Consider the following 20,166-nt stretch of genomic DNA (forward strand, 5'->3'; position numbering starts at 1 on the left):
AGACAAAACAGATTCTAGGTCACGTCCCCTTGGAATGAGGGACCAATTGATGTGATTATCTCCAAGAGAAAGGGGGCACCTGCTAAAAGTAGAAACCAGTGCCCCAGAAGGAAAGACATCGGGGGACCTAAAAAAGGGTCTCTGATAATTACCTGCCAAGATTTCAGAGCGAAGGGCATTTCCATGTAATAGCAAAAGAAAAAGAGAAAAAGGGAGCTTGAACTTTTCAAAGGTTCTCCTCCTCCACTCCTCCACTCCTCCACCCGGCATCTTCACTATGTCTTCCCTACTCGACACTCAGAATATAGGACAGCCTCAGCTAAGATGACAGAGAAGGGGAATTCTATACTGTGTCATTTATTATAAAGTTCAAAGAACTAATTTCTCAAAAAAAAAAATACAATTCCCCATAGGTCTGAGTGAGAAAGAAGCAGGACATATAGGGAGATGGATATAGCAAAACAAAGAGCATGTTCAGAATGAGTGTGTCCGGATAGTAAGACTAAAGGTGAATCAATCCCATTGATTCACATACAGTCTTCATTGTATGTTTCTGTGTCTTCTACATTTTAAATACTGTGCGTATATTAGTGCCATAGCCTAACACCCAGAGGGCAGGGAGAAGTGTAGTGTGTCATCAGGACATGACATAATCATTGTTCTCACGTACTCACTGCTCCTGTGGTTATCTGCTCAAGACCTAGCTGCACAGGCCTGGACCCTCCTTATGGCCCCTGGCAGGCTGCTCATGCTCCAGTGGATGGACCCACATACATGTGTGTATAGGCGACACGAATTATACTTAGTAGGTAATGAACAGCAACAACAAAAAGAGCCGGTGTTGGGAGGCAAGAGGGAGACCCAGGAAGAGCTATGAGGTTGGGGAGGATGTAATCAAACTGCCTTTTATACATGTAGGAGAGTGTCAAAGAATACACCTTTTAAAATATTAGACTCATGAATATTTCATCTTAGATGAGAAAGGGGGCCATGAAGCCCCACCTCCCAGAAGGACTACTGGCTGGTAACAGTTGTTGAGGAAGGGATGTCATTTTCTTCAATGCTGTCCTGGAAATAACCTCCCTGAGTTTAGCTGTAGCTGAACTCAGCAGGTCATACACAAGGAGAAGACATGAAAAGAGGAGAAGGACTTATTAAGGAGATTGGGCCCGGCAGGATAGGGAGGAGGATAAGAGGAAAATATGGTGAAAGTGACTAAACTTGATTACGTAATTTATGAAACTGTCAATTAATAAGCGGATTGATGTGCATACGGATTGAAGGCTGCTGACCTCATGGACAGTCTTCCCTTCATGCCATGGAGGGTCCCAGGTCCTCTCAGATGCCAAATCCATGATGCTCAAATCTCTCCTCTAAAAAGGTATGTCATTTACTGAAAACCCACACACACCATCCTGTGTATGTTAAACCGTTTCTGCATGATATAATGCTAAAGATGTGTGGGTGCTGTGGAAGGAGTTGCTATAGTGCATCACTTGGTGGATAATGAGTTTATAAGCTTAGGGGTTGGCAAGGTAGCTCAGTGGTTAAGTGTTTGCCCAAGCATGAGGAGAGCTACCTAAATGCTAGGTGGGTGTGATGCCCTGCACCTGTAATCGCCTGACAGGCTGGCTGGTAGACCAGCCGTATCAGTTAGCTCTGGGATTTGTTGAGAGACCCTGCCTCACTGAGTCAGGTTAAAGAATGATGCAGGAGCACAATGCAAACCTACACGTGTGCTCACACACACACACACCATGCGCGCACACACAAAGATGTAGTGAGGGAGGAGGAGGAGGAGGAAGAGAAACAGCTGCACATATTCAGTTCAGACATAGCGCGTCCCTGCGTATTTCCTATTGGCTGTTTAGGTCCATGGGTGAGGAATCAGCACAGAGCTGGCTGGGAAATATTACGAAGCACTGGAGAGACTGAGAGCCATTGTCAGCGTGTAATCAGTCTCCTCTGAGATTCCTTCTGTCCACCTTGGGATGAAAGATCTGAGGGAGTGAACTTAGGGACATTTTACTTCGACTCATAAGTTCAGAGGTTTCTGTCCGTGATCCCTTGTTGTGTGGCCTGTGAGGAGGCAGAGCACGGTTGTAGGGACTGCGTGGTGGAGCATAGTTGCTCACCTAGTGGCCGCCAGGGCAGGCAGAGGGAGGGACCGGGGACAGGATCTCCTTCAAAAGCATGCCCATGGTGACCTGCTTCCTACCAGGCCCATCTCATAAAGTTTACACCATCTACTGATATCTCATTAAGACATTAATCTACCAACAATTCAGTCATTTAGCAAATGTCTGAATGTAATTCTGCTGGGAAACAAGCCTTCCTCACACAAGCTTTTGGGGGCCATTTCAGAGCTAGGCCACAGTAGCCATCAACCCAGGTGTGAGCGAGATGCTTTGACTGGAGAGATGGCTCAGCAGTGGAGAGTAGGCACTGTGCTTTCAGAGGACCCTAATTTGAATCCCAGCGCTCATGTCCTGCAGCTCACGCCATCTACAGCTCCAGCTCCAGAGGATCTAATGCCCTCTGCTGGCCTCTGACGAAACTGTACTCATGTGCACACCTCCCTACACAGACATATTAGCATACATATAATTAAAAACAAAAATAAAATGTTTAAAAGTAGAGCAGAATGGGGCTAGAGAAACGGCTCAGTAGTTAAGAGCACTGGCTAATTTTGCAAAATACCCAGGTTAGACTTCCAGCACCACATAACCTGCTCATGAGCATCTGTTCCTCCAGTTCTAGAAGATTCAGGGCTCTTATCCGACCTCACAAGAACCAGGTACACATGTTGCAGACACACACACACCATACTGACAAAATACCCATACACATGGCACAAATATGTTTTTAAGTCAAGAAGATAATGGTTTGCCTATCTTCAAATGCAGAGAAGTTGGGCAAAAGAAGTGAAGGAAGTCATACCTGGTAATGTAAACCTGGCCAAAAGCCACTGCTGGTGGAGGTCCTCACTCTAGGGAGAACCTGGTGTTGTTTGACTACAAGGGCATGCTGTCAAACTGCCTTCTAAATGTCATGTTCACGCCCGTGCTTTACACCACTCTCGGCTTTGGCCAGAGAAGCTCCTTGTGCAGTGGGTGGCAGTTAATGGAGATACTGATAACTGGCCAATCTGCTAAGAATAAGAAATTGTTGAGTGCTCAGCCTGAAATAGGGCTAACCCCCAGGCCTGAGACTCAGGAAATATCACAGAGGAGAGGATATTAGAAATGTAAGGACCAGAGGCTAGAGAGGAGACTGGGAAATGCTGTCTTCCAGGCGTGACGCGGCCATGGCCGCTGTGGACTCGTGTCAGCTGTAGTCGCCTGCACAAGATCAAACCAACGAGAACAGTCAACATTCCAGCAGACAGCACTGACTGGACTCAGTGGGTTATGGAAGAGGAAGAGGATGAAGAGGTGATGAAGTATAGAAGGGAAAGTGTTGGGGGGTGGTATCCAAGGGGAGTAGAAAGGGAGATTTAGAGGTATCTAACTTCAAGATACATAGTATATGTATGAAATTGTCAAGTAATAAATAAAAATAATGAAAAATAAAGAATTAAAGGCACCATTGAGGCCACAAGTGTGGGACAAGTGAGCTGTGGGACAAGGGGAGCTGGCCTGGAGCAAAAGTGAGGTCAAACTTTGGAAATCAATCTGGCACTTTCTCAGACAATTCGGAATAGCACTTCTTCAAGATCCAGCTATACCACCCCTAGGCATATATCCAAAGGATGCTCAAGTACCATGTTTGTAGGAGCTTTTTTCGTAATAGCCAGAACCTGGAATCAACCCAGATGTCCCTCAACGGAGGAATGGATAGAGAAATTGTGGTACATTTACACAATGGAATACTACTCAGAAGTTAAAAACAAGGAAACCATGAAATTTGCAGGCAAATGATGGGACCTAGAAATGATCATCCTGAGTGAGGTATCCTAGAAGCAGAAAGACATACGTAGTATATACTCATTTATAAGCGGACACTAGACCTATAAGATAAGATAGCATAAACAACTAAAATCTGTACACCTAAAGAAGCTAAACAAGAAGGAGGACCCGGGGTAAGAGGATCAGTCCTCACTCAGAAAGACAAATGGGATGGACATTGGAAGTAGGAGAAAACGAGAAGCAGCATAGGAGCCTACCACTGAGGGCCTCTGAAAGACTCTACCTGGCAGTGTATCAAAGCAGATGCTGAGACTCATAGCCAAACTTTGGGCAGAATGCAGAGGATCATATGAAAGAAGGAGGAGATAGTATGACCTGGAGAGAACAGGAGCTCCACAAGGACCAAATATATCTGGGCACAGGGGCTTGTCTGAGACTGATTCTCCAACCAGGGACCATGCGTGGATATAACCTAGAACCCCTCTCGGATGTAGCCCATGGCAGCTCAGTATCCAAGTGGCTTCCCTAGTAAGGGGAACCGGGACTGTCTCTGGCATGAACTCTGTGGCTAGCTCTTTGACCTCTCCAGCCCCCCATGGGAGGAGCAGCCTAGCTAGGCCACAGAGGAGGACATTGCAGCCAGCCCTGATGAGACCTGATAAGCTAGGGTCAGATGGAAGGGGAGGAGGTCCTCCCCTATAAGCGGACTTAGAGAGGGGCAAGGAGGAGATGAGGGAGAGTGGGTGGGGTTGGGAGGGAGTGAGGGAGGGGGCTACAGCTGAGACACAAAGTAAATAAACTGTAATTAATATAAAAAATAAAAATATATTAAAAAAAAGAGTGAGGTCAAGACATGTCCAAACCCTGAAAATCTCACCTTGAGGCTGGCAGAACCATCCACTCTCTGTTCTAGGCCTGCATGTCCCAGGGGCACATAGTCTTGCAACCCCCACCTCCTCAACCACTGGGGTAGTCGCATAGCCTGGTGACTAGGTTTCAGGCTTCTTCACAAGCATATGTCCGGCTAGCACCTGGAATTCCCCTCCATCTAAATGAAGCATTCCCAGCACCTGAGCCCCAGCCAGTGATGTACACTCACTCCCTAAAAACCCTACCCACTTCCCCAAGGTTTATATAGTCCTTATTCTCCCCAGTAACAAAGAGCTGTGTCCCTAAAAAAGCTGCATTGGAGAAGAATAAGCTTCGTTTGGTGTCTGGACTCCCCAAAAGGAAGAAGCCAGACCTGGGGGCCCCGGAAGGACAAATGAGAGGTGACTTTTTTTTTTTATGTGAATGAGTCTTATTGGTTTGAATGAGAATAGTGCCCATAGGCTCGTATGTTTAAATATTTAATCCCAGGTTGATGGAACTGTTTGGAAAGGATAGGTGTGACCGTGTCAGAATGGTGTGGCTCTGTTACGGAAGATGTGTTGCGGGGAGGGGGGCTCTGAGGTTTCAAAGGCCTGCGGGCCCAGTCTCTCTCCTCTCTGCCTGCTGCCTCTGAGTCAGGATGTAAAGCTCTCAGCTACTCTGGCACCATGCCTTTCTACTCCCTCCCCAGCCCCCCAGTTAAGTGCTTCCTTTAGAAGAGTTGCCTTGGACATGGTGTCCCTTCCCAGCAACAGAGCACTGATTAAGATCATGGCTGTGTGCCCGTGGGAGCACACCTGTGCAGGTGCTTGGCCACCCATCCTTTATAAAGCAACTGAAGCAGCCAAATTGATAGCGAAAAAGCAGAAGAGATTTATTCCTTCTTGTCACAACAGAAAAAAAGACAAAGAGATCCAGCGGCCCCAAGTCCATTTTTTGGGGTTCTGAAAGGAGGTTAAGGTTTAAGTAGAGTCCATAACTTCATATCTAAGTAGTCCTTACCCAGGTACGGTCCTGACCAAAACTGGCCCATCATTGCTCTCCTGTAAGGCAGTCTGAAGAGCTGTAAATTTCTTTCCTGACAAATGTCTTTGTCTGGCCGGAGCCTGAGGCTTTTCCTCTTCTCCCTGAACGAGACTCAGGGAGTAGAGATATTCCAGTGTCTCGGGGTCCATCGTCTCAAAAGTCCCCTAGTCAGAACGAGGCGCACAGGTGTCTGTTTAGAACACTGCATCCCTGCCAGGCTGGTCACGAGGGGATGATGGGAAAGAGGAAGACAAGACATATGGTGGGAGTGGGGGCGGGACAAGGAAGGTTAATAAGAGGGCAGATATGATCAGAGTACATTGTATATATTTATGAAGGTATCATAATGAAATTCATTATTTTGTGCAATTAATAGACTAGTAAAAGTAACATTTTTCTAAGAACAAGAACACAAATCAGCATATACCCACATCCACCATCCTAATGAGTTTCAGCAGCCATGTAAGAGCCAAAATTCTCAACCACAGGCCTGGCCCAACACAACTGTGGCTATCTGTTGTGGTTTGTTTTATGTCAACTTGACACAGGCTAGCTGGAGTCTGAATGGAGGGAACCTCAACAGAGAAAACTCTTTATAAGATCTGGAGGACAAGTCCAGTCCGTTGTGGGTGGTGCCATTCTTGGACTAGTGGTCCTGGGTGCTATAAGAAAGCACACTGAGCAAGCCATAAAGAGCAAACCAGGAGGCAGCACCCCTCCATGGCCTCTTCATCATCTCCCGCCTCCGGGTTCCTACCCTGCTTGGGTTCCTGCCTTGGCGTCCCTCAGTGGACTGTGTGAGTCAGGATATGTGAGCCAAATACACCCTTTCCTCCCCATCTTGCTTTCAGTCGTGGTGTTTTATCACAGCAATAACAACCTTAACTAAGACAGTGTCTCTCAGGTAGATTGACATTTGGATAGAATTCTAGTCCACATTCAGCAAGCAGCACTCAGCCTACTGAATCCCTCTGGTCAACAAAGACGAATCAAGGCTAGAACGGTGGCTCAGTGGGGAAATCACTCACTAGCAAACCTGATAGCCCAGGTTTGATCCCCGAGTCCCACATGCTGGAAGAAAAGAACCAACTCCCACAAGTTGTCCTCCGATTTCCACATTATAAGATTGTATTTTTTAATTATATGTATTTGTAGGTGGAAGGGTCTATACATATGTGTGTGCAGGTGCCCTTGGAGGCCAGAAGAGGGTGTTGAAGTCCCTAGATCTGGAGTTGCAGACAGTTGTAAACTACAAGATGTGCATGCTGGGAACTGAACTCTTCAAAAGCAGTATACACTCTTAACCTCTGAGTCATCTTTTCAACCACTAGTTTAAAAAAAAAAAAAATCAAAGAAAGAGAATATTTTCATGAGTTCAGCTTCCCCGTCATACGTAGCGGCAAGAATTCTGGCCCTCCAGCTTTCACGTCAACACATGTACATACAAGCAATGTTAAATACAATCAGCAGGGGGTAGATGATAAGGAAGTCATGAATTCGAGAGGGAGCATGGAGGAGTTGGGAGAGAGGGAGGACTGGAAATTATGTAAATGCAGCATTTCATGTGTGAAATTCTCAAAAACTGAAAAATTAAAAGAAGGGAAAAGTAAGACATGGGCCATGAGAACAAAAAGCCTCACCAAGTGAGCGGCCTCTCCTGAAACCCCCTCTGCAGCCCCTGGCTTTGGAAGTGCTCGCTCATAGGTTCATTCAGTGAATGGGGATACAGCTTGGTGGGGAAGAGTGACATCTTGTCCCGCAGAGGACCTGAGTTCATCTCCCAGGACCCACTCACAAACACCTGGAACTCCAGCTCCAGGACACCCACTGCCTCTTCCCCCTCTGCAGGCACGAACACGTCCAAATACATACACATAATGAAAAACAAATCTTTAAAAAAAAAAATAGAGCTAGTCAAGATCACCTGAGAGGGACATTACTCCCTTCCCAGGGTAGCCCGAGTGATCTAACCACACTTTATCAGACTCCACTTTTTAAAGTGTCTACTGCTGTCACACTAAGGACTAAACCTTTAAAAGAAGGGACACAACAGTAGCCAATCCAGCATAGATGCCTGTTAACTAACCTTTGTAAACTTTGTATACTTTTCAGGGAAGGGTCCAGGCCCCCACCTGAGGAGCTCCAGCAACCAGTCCAGGCCGCCTCAAGTTTTGTTCCTGGGCTTCCCTTTCATCATTTCCCAGGAGCCCCCTCTTCTGCTCCCTTGATTGCCATTCCCTTGTGGTCCCTGAGAGGGGTGCTCAGATCTTCAGGCTGTGCTGCGGGTCTCTTTACTCCCTGGAGACCACCACCTCAGGACTCCAGAGCAGCTGAGGCTACCTCTCCACAACCCCCACGACCTGAGATCAGAGGTCTGGAGAAACTGAGAAGCTGAAGCCACAGACAAAGCAGCAGCACCTGAGGGGGCCTCAGTGTGGCTGCTGCTGACAGGGAACTCAAGGGAGGGAGACATGTCCAACTGGAGCTAGACGGTGAGCTCCGAAGCCATCTCCGTGGCAACAATGTATAAACTAGTCCTTCCTCCAAAGCAGGGAGCTTTACAGTCTGACACTGCCAACCAGGGACTAGGACCAGGAATCTGACCCCTTAGTATAAGTTCATAGTTTAGTAAAGGAAGGTTGTTTTTGTTTAACGTAAGAGTTCACATCCGTGTAAACCCCTTGAGACGAGTCAATAGGCCTCTCCCCCACACCTCTCTGTCATAATGGCAGTTCTGTCACAAAGGCCATCTCCAGCCCCTCAGTTGGACCGTTCTCAGACTTATGGTAATTTTAGGTGGAAAGTCTGAACAAAAACCCACCAATCCCTAAGTGCCCCCAAGTTCAGGACTTGAAATCCCACCAATCCTCATCTGGAAATCTCTGCCCTAGAAAGCTCTACCCCCTAAAAAAATCCTATATAAAGTTGTGTTTGCTCAGTTCTCTGCTGTCTTATCCTGGAAGCAGAGGCAGCAACTCCTGGATTTGCCCCTCCAATAAATCCCTTTGAAGAGATTTGCTGCCTGGTGTGACTCACATAAGAGAAGAAGCAAAGGAGCGGGCTTAGTTTCCAAGTTCCTCAGCTCCACTTCGGTTAGGGAAACCTTCCCTTGGGGACTGCAATGGCTGGATAAGGAGTGGGGCTCAGTCTCCTGAGCCCTTCAGCTTAGCTAAGGTTGGGGAAACCCTCCCTTGGAAGCTGCAACCCCTCTGCTGAGGAGGCCTTCTCCCAGGGATGTGCGGTTCCTGGGCTCCCACGTCTCAGGGAACCCTTTCCTGCGACACTGTCCTACCCTCGGAGCTGAGTGGTTCCCTGGCTTCAGAGTTGTGGGTCTCCTGGGCACCTTCCCATCTGAGCACAAAGGCCAACAATACCAAACTTCAAATAGATTTTAAAGTACTGAGAGGGAAAGTAACAAGAGCAAGTCCCTGGAGCAGAAACTACCTAACACATCAGAGGAACACAAAGATAATGAAGGAGGCTAAAATTCCGTGGTTGGGGCTGAAGTTGGAGATAAAAGGTGAATCAGTTCAGGGAGGAAGGTTTTAGGGGTTTTCTATTTGTTTGGTTTTCTTTAATGTGTTTTGGTTTGGTTTTTGCTTTTGTGTTTGGGTGTTTGGTTTGGTGATGCTGGCAAGTCTTGCTTCTTTCATCTTTTTGGTTGGTTGGTTTCTGTTGTTTGCTTTGGTTGTTGATTGGCTTGGGTGGTTTCCTTTTTTTCTTTTCAACTGTCATCTAAGACATCATGTTTTTAGTTTCTGTAGATTGGGACAGAAGTCCTGTGATAGGAGGGTAAAGTTCACAGTGGTCATCGTAGAGAAAGGCTCCTTTAAGATACACCAGCTGGGTTCTGACGACCAAAAAGAAGTACGCCGCAAACTTAGCAAAGGAGAATTCTATGAAAGGAAAGAGTTCTGAATTCAAGCTAAGAAAGAACGTAGAATGTCCTAAGAGCTGGGGACAGTTACATATTTTAATATTTTTGATGCTATTAAAAATGGAATTGTGCTTCATTGTTTAAGGTATGAGTGTGCAGGTACATGAAACCTCAGGTGTCTGTCTCTAGATAGCTCTTCCACTATTATTTTTTTTAAGTCAGGGTCTTTAGCCAGGAGCTGCCCAAGGGTAGCTCAGCTAATGGCCAGCCAGAAATCCTCATTTTAGCATCCTCGGTGCTGAGATTACAATCCCAGCACCAAGCCAGTGTGGCGTGTTTTCATGTAGGTTCCGGGAATCAAGTTCAAATCCTGTGCTGGCAAGGCAAGCAGTTTACCAGCTGAGCCATCTCCCCAGCCAAGGAATCGTAAGGAGTATGTGCACATGAATGCAAGCACCACAGAGGACAGAGCTGTCAATTCCCGGAGGTTACAGGCAGTTGTAAACCACCAGATGTGGGTGCTGGGAATCGAACTCGGGTCCTCGGGAAGAGCCATATGTGCTCTTAATCACTGAGCCATCTCTTCAGCCCAAAATTGTATTCTTAATTCAGTTTTTTGTTTGTTTGTTTGTTTGTTTTTCCTTCCAAGGGTATAAAGACATAAGTGGAGGTCGACAATATGGCTCGGATGAAGGCACTTGTCCCCAAAACGGACTGCCTGAGTTTGATCCCGGAACCTACATGATGCCACAGGATGTCTTCTTACCTACACACTCTGTGTGGTACACACACACACGTATATGGACGGCATTTGTGTGTACTTCAAAACTACTAATATTAGTACTAGTTCACAGATTCCTTAGGATTTTCCAAATGCAAGACCAGGTCATCAGCTAGCAGGGATAGGTTGGTTGACATCTTTCCAAAATCAAGAGAAACAAGGAGGGAGGAACTCCAGAAGAGCGGCTTCCTCAAGGAAGAAGAACTGCATTTCCAGGCAGGGGTTCTCCAGCTTGCTGTTCCCCTCCCCCAGCCCGGAACGCAATGTCAGCGGTTGTCCCCGTTGCCATGGTGAGGGGAGCTCTGGCGCACTTCTTCTAGCAACCGCGAAAGAGCGGTGTGTGGTTCAGGGGTGGGTGGACCCCTGTCCATTCTGCAAGGGGATCCCGGGGTCGGATCCGGGTACCGAGCTAGGAAACATGCCTGTGTTGCTCCCCACGGCCGACCGCGCCCAGGAATCGCGGGTCGGGGCTCCCGAATGGCGCCAGGAGGCCTTCAACACGTATCGCAAGGCGCACCTCCTGACCGAACGCTGTGGCCAGGAGGCAGTGACCATGTGGCAGCCCAAGGACAGTGTGCTGGACCCGAACGTGGCGCATCACCTGGGCCGGGCTGCCTACATGGAGCCCTGGCGCTTCCGGGTGGAGATGACCATAGGCGGCGGCACCCTGGAGAGGCCACCGCCCGGCGAGGGCGTCACCCTGTGGAAAGGGAAGATGAAGCCCCCGGCCTGGCACGCGCGCCTGCCGCTGCCTATGCACCGCCTCGCGCGGGCCCAGCAAACGGCGGAGGTGGTGTACGCGCACGCGCGCGGGGCGCGCCTCACCGCCGCCCGCCTGGGCCGCGCGCAGCACCAGGTCAATGGGCAGCTGCGCCTGCTGCTGCGCCAGCGCGAGGCCAGCGACCGCAGGCTCAGCGAGGTGCGCAAGGGCTTGCTCATCAACCAGCAGAGCGTCAAGTTGCGGGACCTCCGACCCAAGCCTGAGAAGGTGCGACCCTCCCCATCACCGCGCCAGAGGCTGACGTTTCCTGGGCTCCGTCTCCTGAAAGGGCACCCCCAGGAGAGGGTGGCTACCCCTGCAAGTTCCAGAGCCTGAGTCCCTCCAAAAAATTGTTAGTGAAACTGAGGTCACAATCTGTGCCTCCAAGAAACCACGTTTGGCCACTATAAGCCAAATGCAACAGCCAAATTAATAATAAAAAGCAGAAAAGGTATTTAATCAATGAGACCACATGGCGAAGAGGGACAATCCATCCAGTGACCCTCTTCTTTCAGTCCACTTCCGCTGTCCTGAGTGAGATTAAACAGGGAGCCACGGCGCACGTCTAAGCAGCCAGAGTTAGGGCGTGGTCTCGCCCATCTCTGACCTTTGGTCTTTGCGTGGTCTCTCCAACACACGCTCTAGCCAGCAGTCAGCACCACGGGAAACCCCTTTCTGGGATGAAAGTTCCTCCTCCAGCCGGCACCAGGCCTTTTCCTTCTCCCAGCAGGAGATATCTGCGGGGAATTCCAGTTTCCTGGGGTCTGTTGGTAGTCAGGCTGAAGGACTTACGCGTCTCTTTAGCATATCTTTGTTCCCGTGAGGCTGCTTCCAAAAGGTCAACCCCGGTGCCTTTCTCCAACAGACAAACCGTTACAAGTCCCCCTGGCCAGGACGGTAGACCCCTGAGTCACAGGGCATGAAAATCTTCCCTCAGAGGAAAATTCGCAGCCCCAGCACTGATGACTGGAGACAGGTGGCATCCCTGGAGCTCAGTGGGCAGGCCGCCTCGGGCAAGCAGCTAACTTTAAAAAGTCCGCACACAGCATCCTTAGCAAGTCAACAAGTAATAGACATTTAAAAAAATAAAAATAAAAAAAAATCCCCGACCCAAACCTCTGCACACGAGGACCTCCTGGAGAGATCAGTGAGTCTCCGTGAGTCTGATTAAACTTGTCCAAGAACAGTTCACAGGGAGATCGAATCCTCTCTACTCCGAAAGAAAATCCTCTCTACTCCCTTCTCCCTTTGTTTTCCAGATCCCCGACAAGGCGGACAAGATGCTTGAATGGGAGAAACAGGAACTGAAGATCATGAAGAGAAAAATGGAAAAAGACATGGAAAAATCAGAGACCTTGCTCAAGGTTAGGGGTGCCAGGAGAGGGACCCCAGGATGCCTAGCGCACAAACTGCTCTGACCTAGGTGGGGATGGCTATGGTCCAAGTACATTTTGCACAGTTCTGAAAATGTCACAAGGATACTCATTGTGTAAAACTAATATATACTAGTAAGACATTTATAAAAAAAATAACAGTAAATTCATAAGCAGCCCTCTTCTCTTGACAGCTGCTAGTCAAACCTGTCTACAGATTCCTCTTGGTGGGAACTGAATCTGACCATTTTGTTCCTGATAGCTGAGCACCAAATCCCCAATCTGTGGCACACAGTAGGGACTTGATTTGGGTAGGGAAGACTTTTTTTTTTTTTTTCAAAGTACCAGGAGTTGGACACAATGAGTTTCATCACGGGATTATTTCTGTAAATTCTTTTTAATTGTGTGTATATTGGAAGAGGAGGTTGTCCATGGAGCGCAGGGGCCCCTAGAAAACCAGTGGTGTCAATTCATACAGACGGAATCACTGACAGTGGTGAATTGCCCAATGTCTGAGTCCTGGGTATGGAGCTCGGGTCATTGGGATTAGCTAGCTGCAGGTATTTTTACTTCTAAGTCATTTTAGCAGTCCTCAGTGGGCTTTTTCTTAATGTCAGAGGACAAATGTCTTCAGCCTTGTGTTCTGTATGCCCTGTTATAACTACTCAAGCCGTCCAGAGCAGCATGAGGCCCCCAGACCCAGTGTAGTGTGTCCCGGAATAGGCTTATAACTGTGCCTGATTAAAACAAAAAGCCAGGCAGTCGTGGCACACACCTTTAATCCCAGTATTCTGGGGACAGAGGCAGGTGAATCTCTGAGTTCAAGGCCAGCCTGGTTTACAGAGTGAGTCCAGGACAGCCAGGGCTACGCAGAGAAACCCTGTCTCAAAAATTAATAATAATTAATGGTAATAATAAAATAAAAATTGACGCGGGCTGCCTGTCTATGGGCCGTAGTTGGCTAACCCCTTCAAAAACAAGCCAGCTTGGTTGAGTAGGCACAGAGGCTCCAGGAAAATTCGTGGGCTACTGACTCTACACAATCTAGGCGAGAGGTGTGTTTACAAGGATATACATATGCAAAAAGGCTTCCACTTTGATGAAGCGGGGCCTCAGTACAACAATGAGCTGAGTCAGCTTTACTGCTGGCTGAGGGTTCAGCCCTGCCGGCAACCTCCAATCTTATTTTCTGCCTTCTTTCTCCGCCCCCAGGCTCTGGCCTCCTGCAGGGATACTCTGGACTTCTACTGTCAGGAAAGGCTGCAAGCCGTGGAACTCATGAACCAGCCGCTGGACAAGGTTCTGGAGCAGGCTGGCCGCCACTCGTGGGTGGACATCACGCGACCCCCAACTCCTCGAACTCAGGGCCAGAAAACGCCTCCCCCTGACCCCATTGGCACATACACCCCAGGCAGGTGTCTGTTAAAACTACAGCTCCCTTAGTCAGCTGTTCCTGAAGTACACAGCCTTGCTTGGCCTCTCTCCCTGGACACTTCCGACAACACCCATTCATTCACAAGTTCTACTTAAAAAGAAGTAAACCGGAGGCACAGTTTGAATTCTCCTCACTTCCTGTCCCTTCCCTGGGCTTTCTCCCAGTCTGTCATCCATGGCCCATCACCCCTGGCCCACCACCACCATAGAGAGGGCAGAGGGGGAGGAGACAAAGAGGTGCCCCCACGTAAGCCCTGTCTTCACAGCATGTGCTAAGGCCTTGTTTGAAGCCAAGCGCTTGTTGATGGAGTCCAAGGACACCTTAGCAGAGATGGCAAAGAACGAGGCGGAAATTCGAAATCAACAACAGGATATAAGCGACCGAGTATGCGCCAGCCTATCCCAGAAGATGCGGGAGACCTTGGAGCTGAAGGTGCCACACTGGCTAGGCTCCAGAGGGTGGTTGCTGCCGGGGTGGGTGGGGAAGGAGGGGACAGTGGCCCAGGGCCAGACCCCTGCGCTCTCCCGTCTCCAGGAAAGGATGACCATGACGTTAGGGCTGATGAGAGGTACTCTCCACCGGTGCATGAAATTCAATCAAGAGATGTACGTCACCCGGGGCATTATCAAGGTAAAGTCTGAGGGAGAATAACCTATGGGAAGGGGCGGAGGAGGGGCTGGTATCTGGAGCCTCACTGCTCCCCACAACGCACTCCTCCAGGGTCCCCTGCTGAAAAGAGACCTGGAGGCTCGAGAGAAACTGAACAGACCCATGGTCCGCATGTATCAGAGACACGTGGGAACCCAGCTCCCTGAGGCCACACGCCTTGCCCAGGTACGTCCCCTCCACGCCCCCTACGTGTGATCACATCCTGGCACAGTGCCTTCCCCAATGAAGAACTGTTTACCGCAGATCTGCTTCTGCGGGCAGACTTTTCGAGTCGGTCGGGTTGCTAGGCCATGCCATTCCTTGCCTGACTCTCCCAACAACCCAACTCGAGAACTCTGCATAAACTGCTCGGATGTGGTCCACCATTCCCGGTGCGTCTTGCTGCACGCACATCCCTCCCTCAGAGTCAGTGTTGTGTGTGTTTTGTTCTGTTTTTCTCGCAAACCTGGCGCAGCTTTTTTTTTCCAGGACCCCTGAAACAGAGATCTACCTTCTCCCCTATGCTTTTTGGCAAGTGGGGCCGGGCCCTTCCTGGTGCACACCTGGCCCCAGTGTTAATACCAATTCTCTGCCTAGAATCCTGTCTCTCTTCACATCTACTATACACTGCCCCAGACAGCACCAGCTCGAGGCTCTGGGTTTGGCTTGCCAGTCCCCCAGCACTGAATACCCCCTTCCCAGCAAGAGCCCTAACCTACCTCTCCTCAGCATGATCCCACTCCTCCCCAGCACAGCCCGCCCCTTACCAATCCCGCCCCTTCTCCTACAGTACGGCTCCGCCCCACCCAGAATAGCTCCACCTCTCCCAGCACTGCTGCGACCCTCCCCAGAAAGACTTTGCTAGCTCCACTACTTCCTAAAAGCCCCAACCCTCTGCAGAACGCCTGCGTCCCTCCCCGGAGCGGCCCCGGCCCTTCTCCCCAAGTCTGATCCTCCGCACAACAGCCTTGTATCTCTTTAAAGAGCCGACCCTTCCCTGCAAGGCCCTACGCTCCTTTGCCAGGATCTGCCCCTCCCAGCTTTGCCCGGCCTCTTCCTCGCCAAGGCCCCGCCCTTCCCAGCAAGATCGCTGCCTCCTCCCTTTCCAGGGTACTGACAAGCTGATGCGCCACAACTTGCAAATGGAAACGAACTTAGAAGACCTCCGTTCAACGCACGACAACCTCGCCTGGAGCCTCAACTGCAAGAGGATCGGACATGACGTGGACTACGATGTGGTGCGCCTGCGCCTACGCCAGCGTCACCCACAGGTGTGCTATGAGCAGGCGCAGTGCGTGGCCAACGAGTGGGGCCCTCGCCGCCGCCCAGCCAATACCACAGCCAAGTGACCACCTCTAGCCTTGGGCTCGGGCGGTTGAAGAGGATGCCCCGAGCTAGATGGCCCTTCCTCCCCTCTGACTTACCTTCCCTCCAAAAGGCCTTTAGCAGAACTACAATTAAATATATTGACATTTATTAGGCACCAACTGTAGTACAGTAAAACCTAGTGTCTCCTTGCCGTCAAATTGTTAGGCTTCAAATCCCAGGTGCTTGGGTCCAAGCCGTGTGGCCTTGGCCAGGTCCCTGCCCTTCTCTGACCTCAGCCTCTCAGGCCTATAAAATAACAATGACACACCTATCTTGAATGACTATATAGGTAGTGGGTCTGTAGCGCTGCTGCGGCCGGTGAGCAGAAACACAAGCTGTTGCTAACAGCTCCGCGTTACAGGTGAGGAAACTGAGGCATAGAGAAGTTAAGCCACTTACCCAAGGTGACACGGGATCTTCATCCATGGCTTTATGGCCTGCCCTCTTAGCAGAATGCCTCTGACCCCGTCTTCTGTCCTCACCCCACAAACATCACCAGGCCCTGGACTAGGCAGGTTGCAGCCTAGTGAGCGCAGCTGATACGGCCGCTGCCCTTGCGAAGCTCACAATTTTTGAACGCTGAGTGGCCCTGTTCACATCCAGTCGTAGCTCAGTTCCTCCTGAGTGCTCCAGTACCCTTGAACAACAGCGAAGAACCAAGCCGTGTGTTCTCAACCCAGGGCCTGGAATACCCAGACAGAGGTGAGGGTGGTTTTTGCAGTCTCACTTTGGATCTGAATTCACAGTTTCAACCACTGTTAACCTGAAAAGAGTTTCCTAGAGCTCAGACTTCCACATCAGCGTGGAATTGTGGGGATTTTTTTGTTTTGTTTTGTTTGTCTGTTTTTGCTTGCTTTTAATTGTATGTACTGGTGTTGGGAGGGCTGTGCAGTTGATCTCAGAGGCCGGAGGAGGGTCGGATCCCTGGAGTTATATAGAGTGTTGTGAGCCCATGATGGGAGCTGAGAGCTGACTTCCCACCCTCCGCGAGAGCAGTACACACTCATAAACACTGAGCCGTTTCTCCAGCCCCAACCCAAGGTAAAGACATGATGGCTGAGTCTCAACAACCAGATCCCCTGTTTGTGTGTTCCCCTCCTCACTAAGAAAAAATTTGTAACCACCGGTCAACACTGATATTTATGTGGTCATTTGCAGACAGTCACAGAGCAGGGAAAGTTCCCAGCCGTTCTGACTCCACAGGCTCCCCCCAGGAGGGATGAAGCAGGAGAGGCCCTTCCTCCTTCCTTCAGTCTGCTGACGGGGAACAAGTGACCCCTGATTCCATGTGGCGCCCTGTGTTTTGCACTTCTCGTGGTTTTAGTTAATGGTTTCACCGTGTCAGGTGTCCTCCAGGAGCAGTGCTGAAACACTGTCTAAGGTCCCTAACCCAAAAAGGTCATGATGTGTCTCCGAGAAAAAAAAAAAAAAAGCATGCTGGCACAGATCTGTCATCCCAGCATTCGGGTGGAGGCACACTAAACTGGAGGTCAGCCTGAGCTTCAAGAAACCTTCCCTGGTATAAACAAGACATTTACACCACCCCTCTCTCTAAAGCCCACTGGGGGTTGCAAGATTGTAAGAGCCAGAAGAGAGGATAAAGGGCTAAAGAATGCCATCTTCTGGACAGGACGGTTTCATTCATGAACTCGTATCAGCTGGGGCAGGCTGCTTCTGGGCCTATGCAACACTGAACCCGTCAACAGCCAGATAGGAATCAGGGAGGGACTCATGGGGCCCTACCCCATCCTGACGAACTAGTGGCTCCTGATAGATTCATGGAGAAGGGAGTCAGTGTCTTAAATTGAGTAGCCACTGATAAATCCACCAGGCTCCAGTGGATAGTTCTGACCCGGTGGTCCTACAGACATCCCTGCTTAAATTCAGTGGGTAACAAAACAAAAATACATCAGTCTACAAAGGGAATTGGATGGGATGGGAGGGAGATAATGGGGGGGGGGGGGATCAACTGTACCATATACATGTAAGAGATCGCTAAAGGACGAACTTAATAAAAGGGAATCTGGGGAGAGGTCTGAGCCAGAAAGCTGAGGACTTGAGTTCAGACCCCTCACACCCAAATCAAAGCCGGGCCTGGCAACCTCTATAACCTCAGAGCTGCAGCTCTGGAGCTTGCTCTTCAGCCTGTCTAACCTGGCTTCAGTGAGAGCGTCTGACTCAAAAACACAAGGCGGAGAATGACAGGAAGCCGCCTGATCTCAGCCCTCTGGCCTCTACAAACACACACATGCACATGAACCTAACGCATACGTGTAGATGCATACATTCATATACATTATACTATACCTCTCTCTCTCTCTCTCTCTCTCACACACACACACACACGCGCACGCTCGCGAGTGCTCTCTGACTCGTGTCATATAAGCTTCATTCAGGCATGCATTACAATGTTGTTTAGTGTGAACATCAATATCCAAGTCCTAAATAAAAAAGTGCCTTTAAACAGAAGCTGAAAGCAAGGGTGGGTGTGTAACTGTCTGATTAAAATGTGGTCAGAAGTTCACAGAAATATCGCCTTTCATTTCCCAAAGGAGCCGTGGCTCAGCATTCACTGATTCAGTGCTCACAGGGGCTTTCTAACTCACAGCCACGATAGCTAGCAAAACTGTTTTTACAAAGATGTGAGCTGTGTGCCAGAAAACATCCTGTTGATAGTGCAACCTGCTGCGGTTTGTCCACAGGTGGGTCTCAAGGACCTAAAGCAAGAAGCTGTTGGGAAACTCCGCAGGGTGGACCCCACTGGCTGCCGTTCCCCGTAGGTGGAACCACATGTGTTTGAGCCAGGGCACAGGGCACTTCCTCCCTGGCACACAGGTCTGCTGGTTGATTCTCAGAAACCGTCCTCAGAAATGCAAATGCAAGTGACGCCTTGCCCAGTGTCACTACCCTTGCCCTTGCTGACACAGCCCCGTTTCTCACCTCCCCTTACACAATGTTCCCAGGCAGCCCATTTGCACAATCCTCTGCCTCAGAGCTGTCATGTGCTTCCCTGGGGGGTGGGGGAGTGAGTGCCAAGGGACTCAGCAAGACACTTTCTCTGGGCGGCCATCAGGTGGTGTCAAATCCACACGTTAGAGGAGAAGGAATCTTCTGGGGCTGGAGGCAGTGATGAGACTCAGATTGCCACTCACTCAGCAAGTACAAGGCTCTGTCTGTCTGCCTTGTAAATACTGGTGATGAGCAAGAGTTGGCCAGAGGGTTATGTCAATGAAAAGCTTCCACACAGTAAAGGGAGCCATCAACAGAGTGCAGAGATGCCTCCAGGATGGAAGAGAATGTTTATTCCATCTGAATGAGGACTAGGCTAATGTCCAGAGCAGAAGTTCTCCACCTGGGGGTTGCAATCTCTTTGGGGATCAAACAGCGCTTTTATGGGATCACTTAAGACTATCAGAAAACACAGACTTTATATTACGATTCCTAGCAGTAGCAAAATTAGTTATGACGTTCATAGCAGTAGCAAGATTACAGTTATGAAGTAACAATAATAATAATAATTTTATGGTTGGGGGTCACCATAACATGAGGGACTATATTAAAGGGCCGCAGCATTACAAGGGTTGAGGACCACTGGTCCAAAGTATACATGAAAGATCTTAACGCCACTGTGAAATTGGGAAATGAGCCAAACATAGGCCTCTCAAAAGAAAAAAATGGTCCAGGTCTGCAAATCATCCTTCCATACTGAACATACATGGGTCACTTGTTCAATGACTTATTAGTCTCACTTTGAAGTATCTGCTGCACCTATGAAGATGGCACCACACGCTTGTCTAACAGTTTCTCCTGAAGCTAAAACACTCTATGTTACAGGGAGAACTCTTAACACAGGATATAAAGCAAGAGTGAAACATGTTCTTTTAGGACAGAATGTTTGCAAGGAAGTGAAACAACAGGTTGAAACAGCTAGGGGAGGTGAAACTGTGCACTCTAAACGGATGTCCCATTAAAACAGAATTGTACAACTCAAATTAGCATCAGGAAGTCCCTGAAACTGAGCAGATGTACTAGTTCCCTCCCTCTGCAACGTATATAAGCAATAAAGACTGTCCAGAGTCATTCTCAGACAAGGCAAGCTTTCTGAAAGAGGCTCAGGCAA

The 20,166-nt window shown here is 49.3% G+C and overlaps 1 protein-coding gene across 1 annotated transcript; it reads left to right on the forward strand.

Moving 5' to 3' along the window:
- Window positions 1-10,880: 10,880 nt before the first annotated feature.
- Ccdc105 (coiled-coil domain containing 105) lies at window positions 10,881-16,159 on the forward strand. The gene is made up of 7 exons (XM_055612056.1): window positions 10,881-11,450; window positions 12,482-12,586; window positions 13,808-14,006; window positions 14,296-14,462; window positions 14,565-14,660; window positions 14,751-14,864; window positions 15,788-16,159. Exons 1-7 carry the CDS (start codon window positions 10,881-10,883, stop codon window positions 16,025-16,027), a joined length of 1,491 nt encoding a protein of 496 aa, XP_055468031.1. The 3' UTR covers window positions 16,028-16,159.
- Window positions 16,160-20,166: the final 4,007 nt, after the last annotated feature.

Source organism: Psammomys obesus, unplaced genomic scaffold (assembly GCF_907164565.1).
Source record: "Psammomys obesus unplaced genomic scaffold, mPsaObe1.curated_primary_1811, whole genome shotgun sequence".
Classification (NCBI taxonomy): domain Eukaryota; kingdom Metazoa; phylum Chordata; class Mammalia; order Rodentia; family Muridae; genus Psammomys; species Psammomys obesus.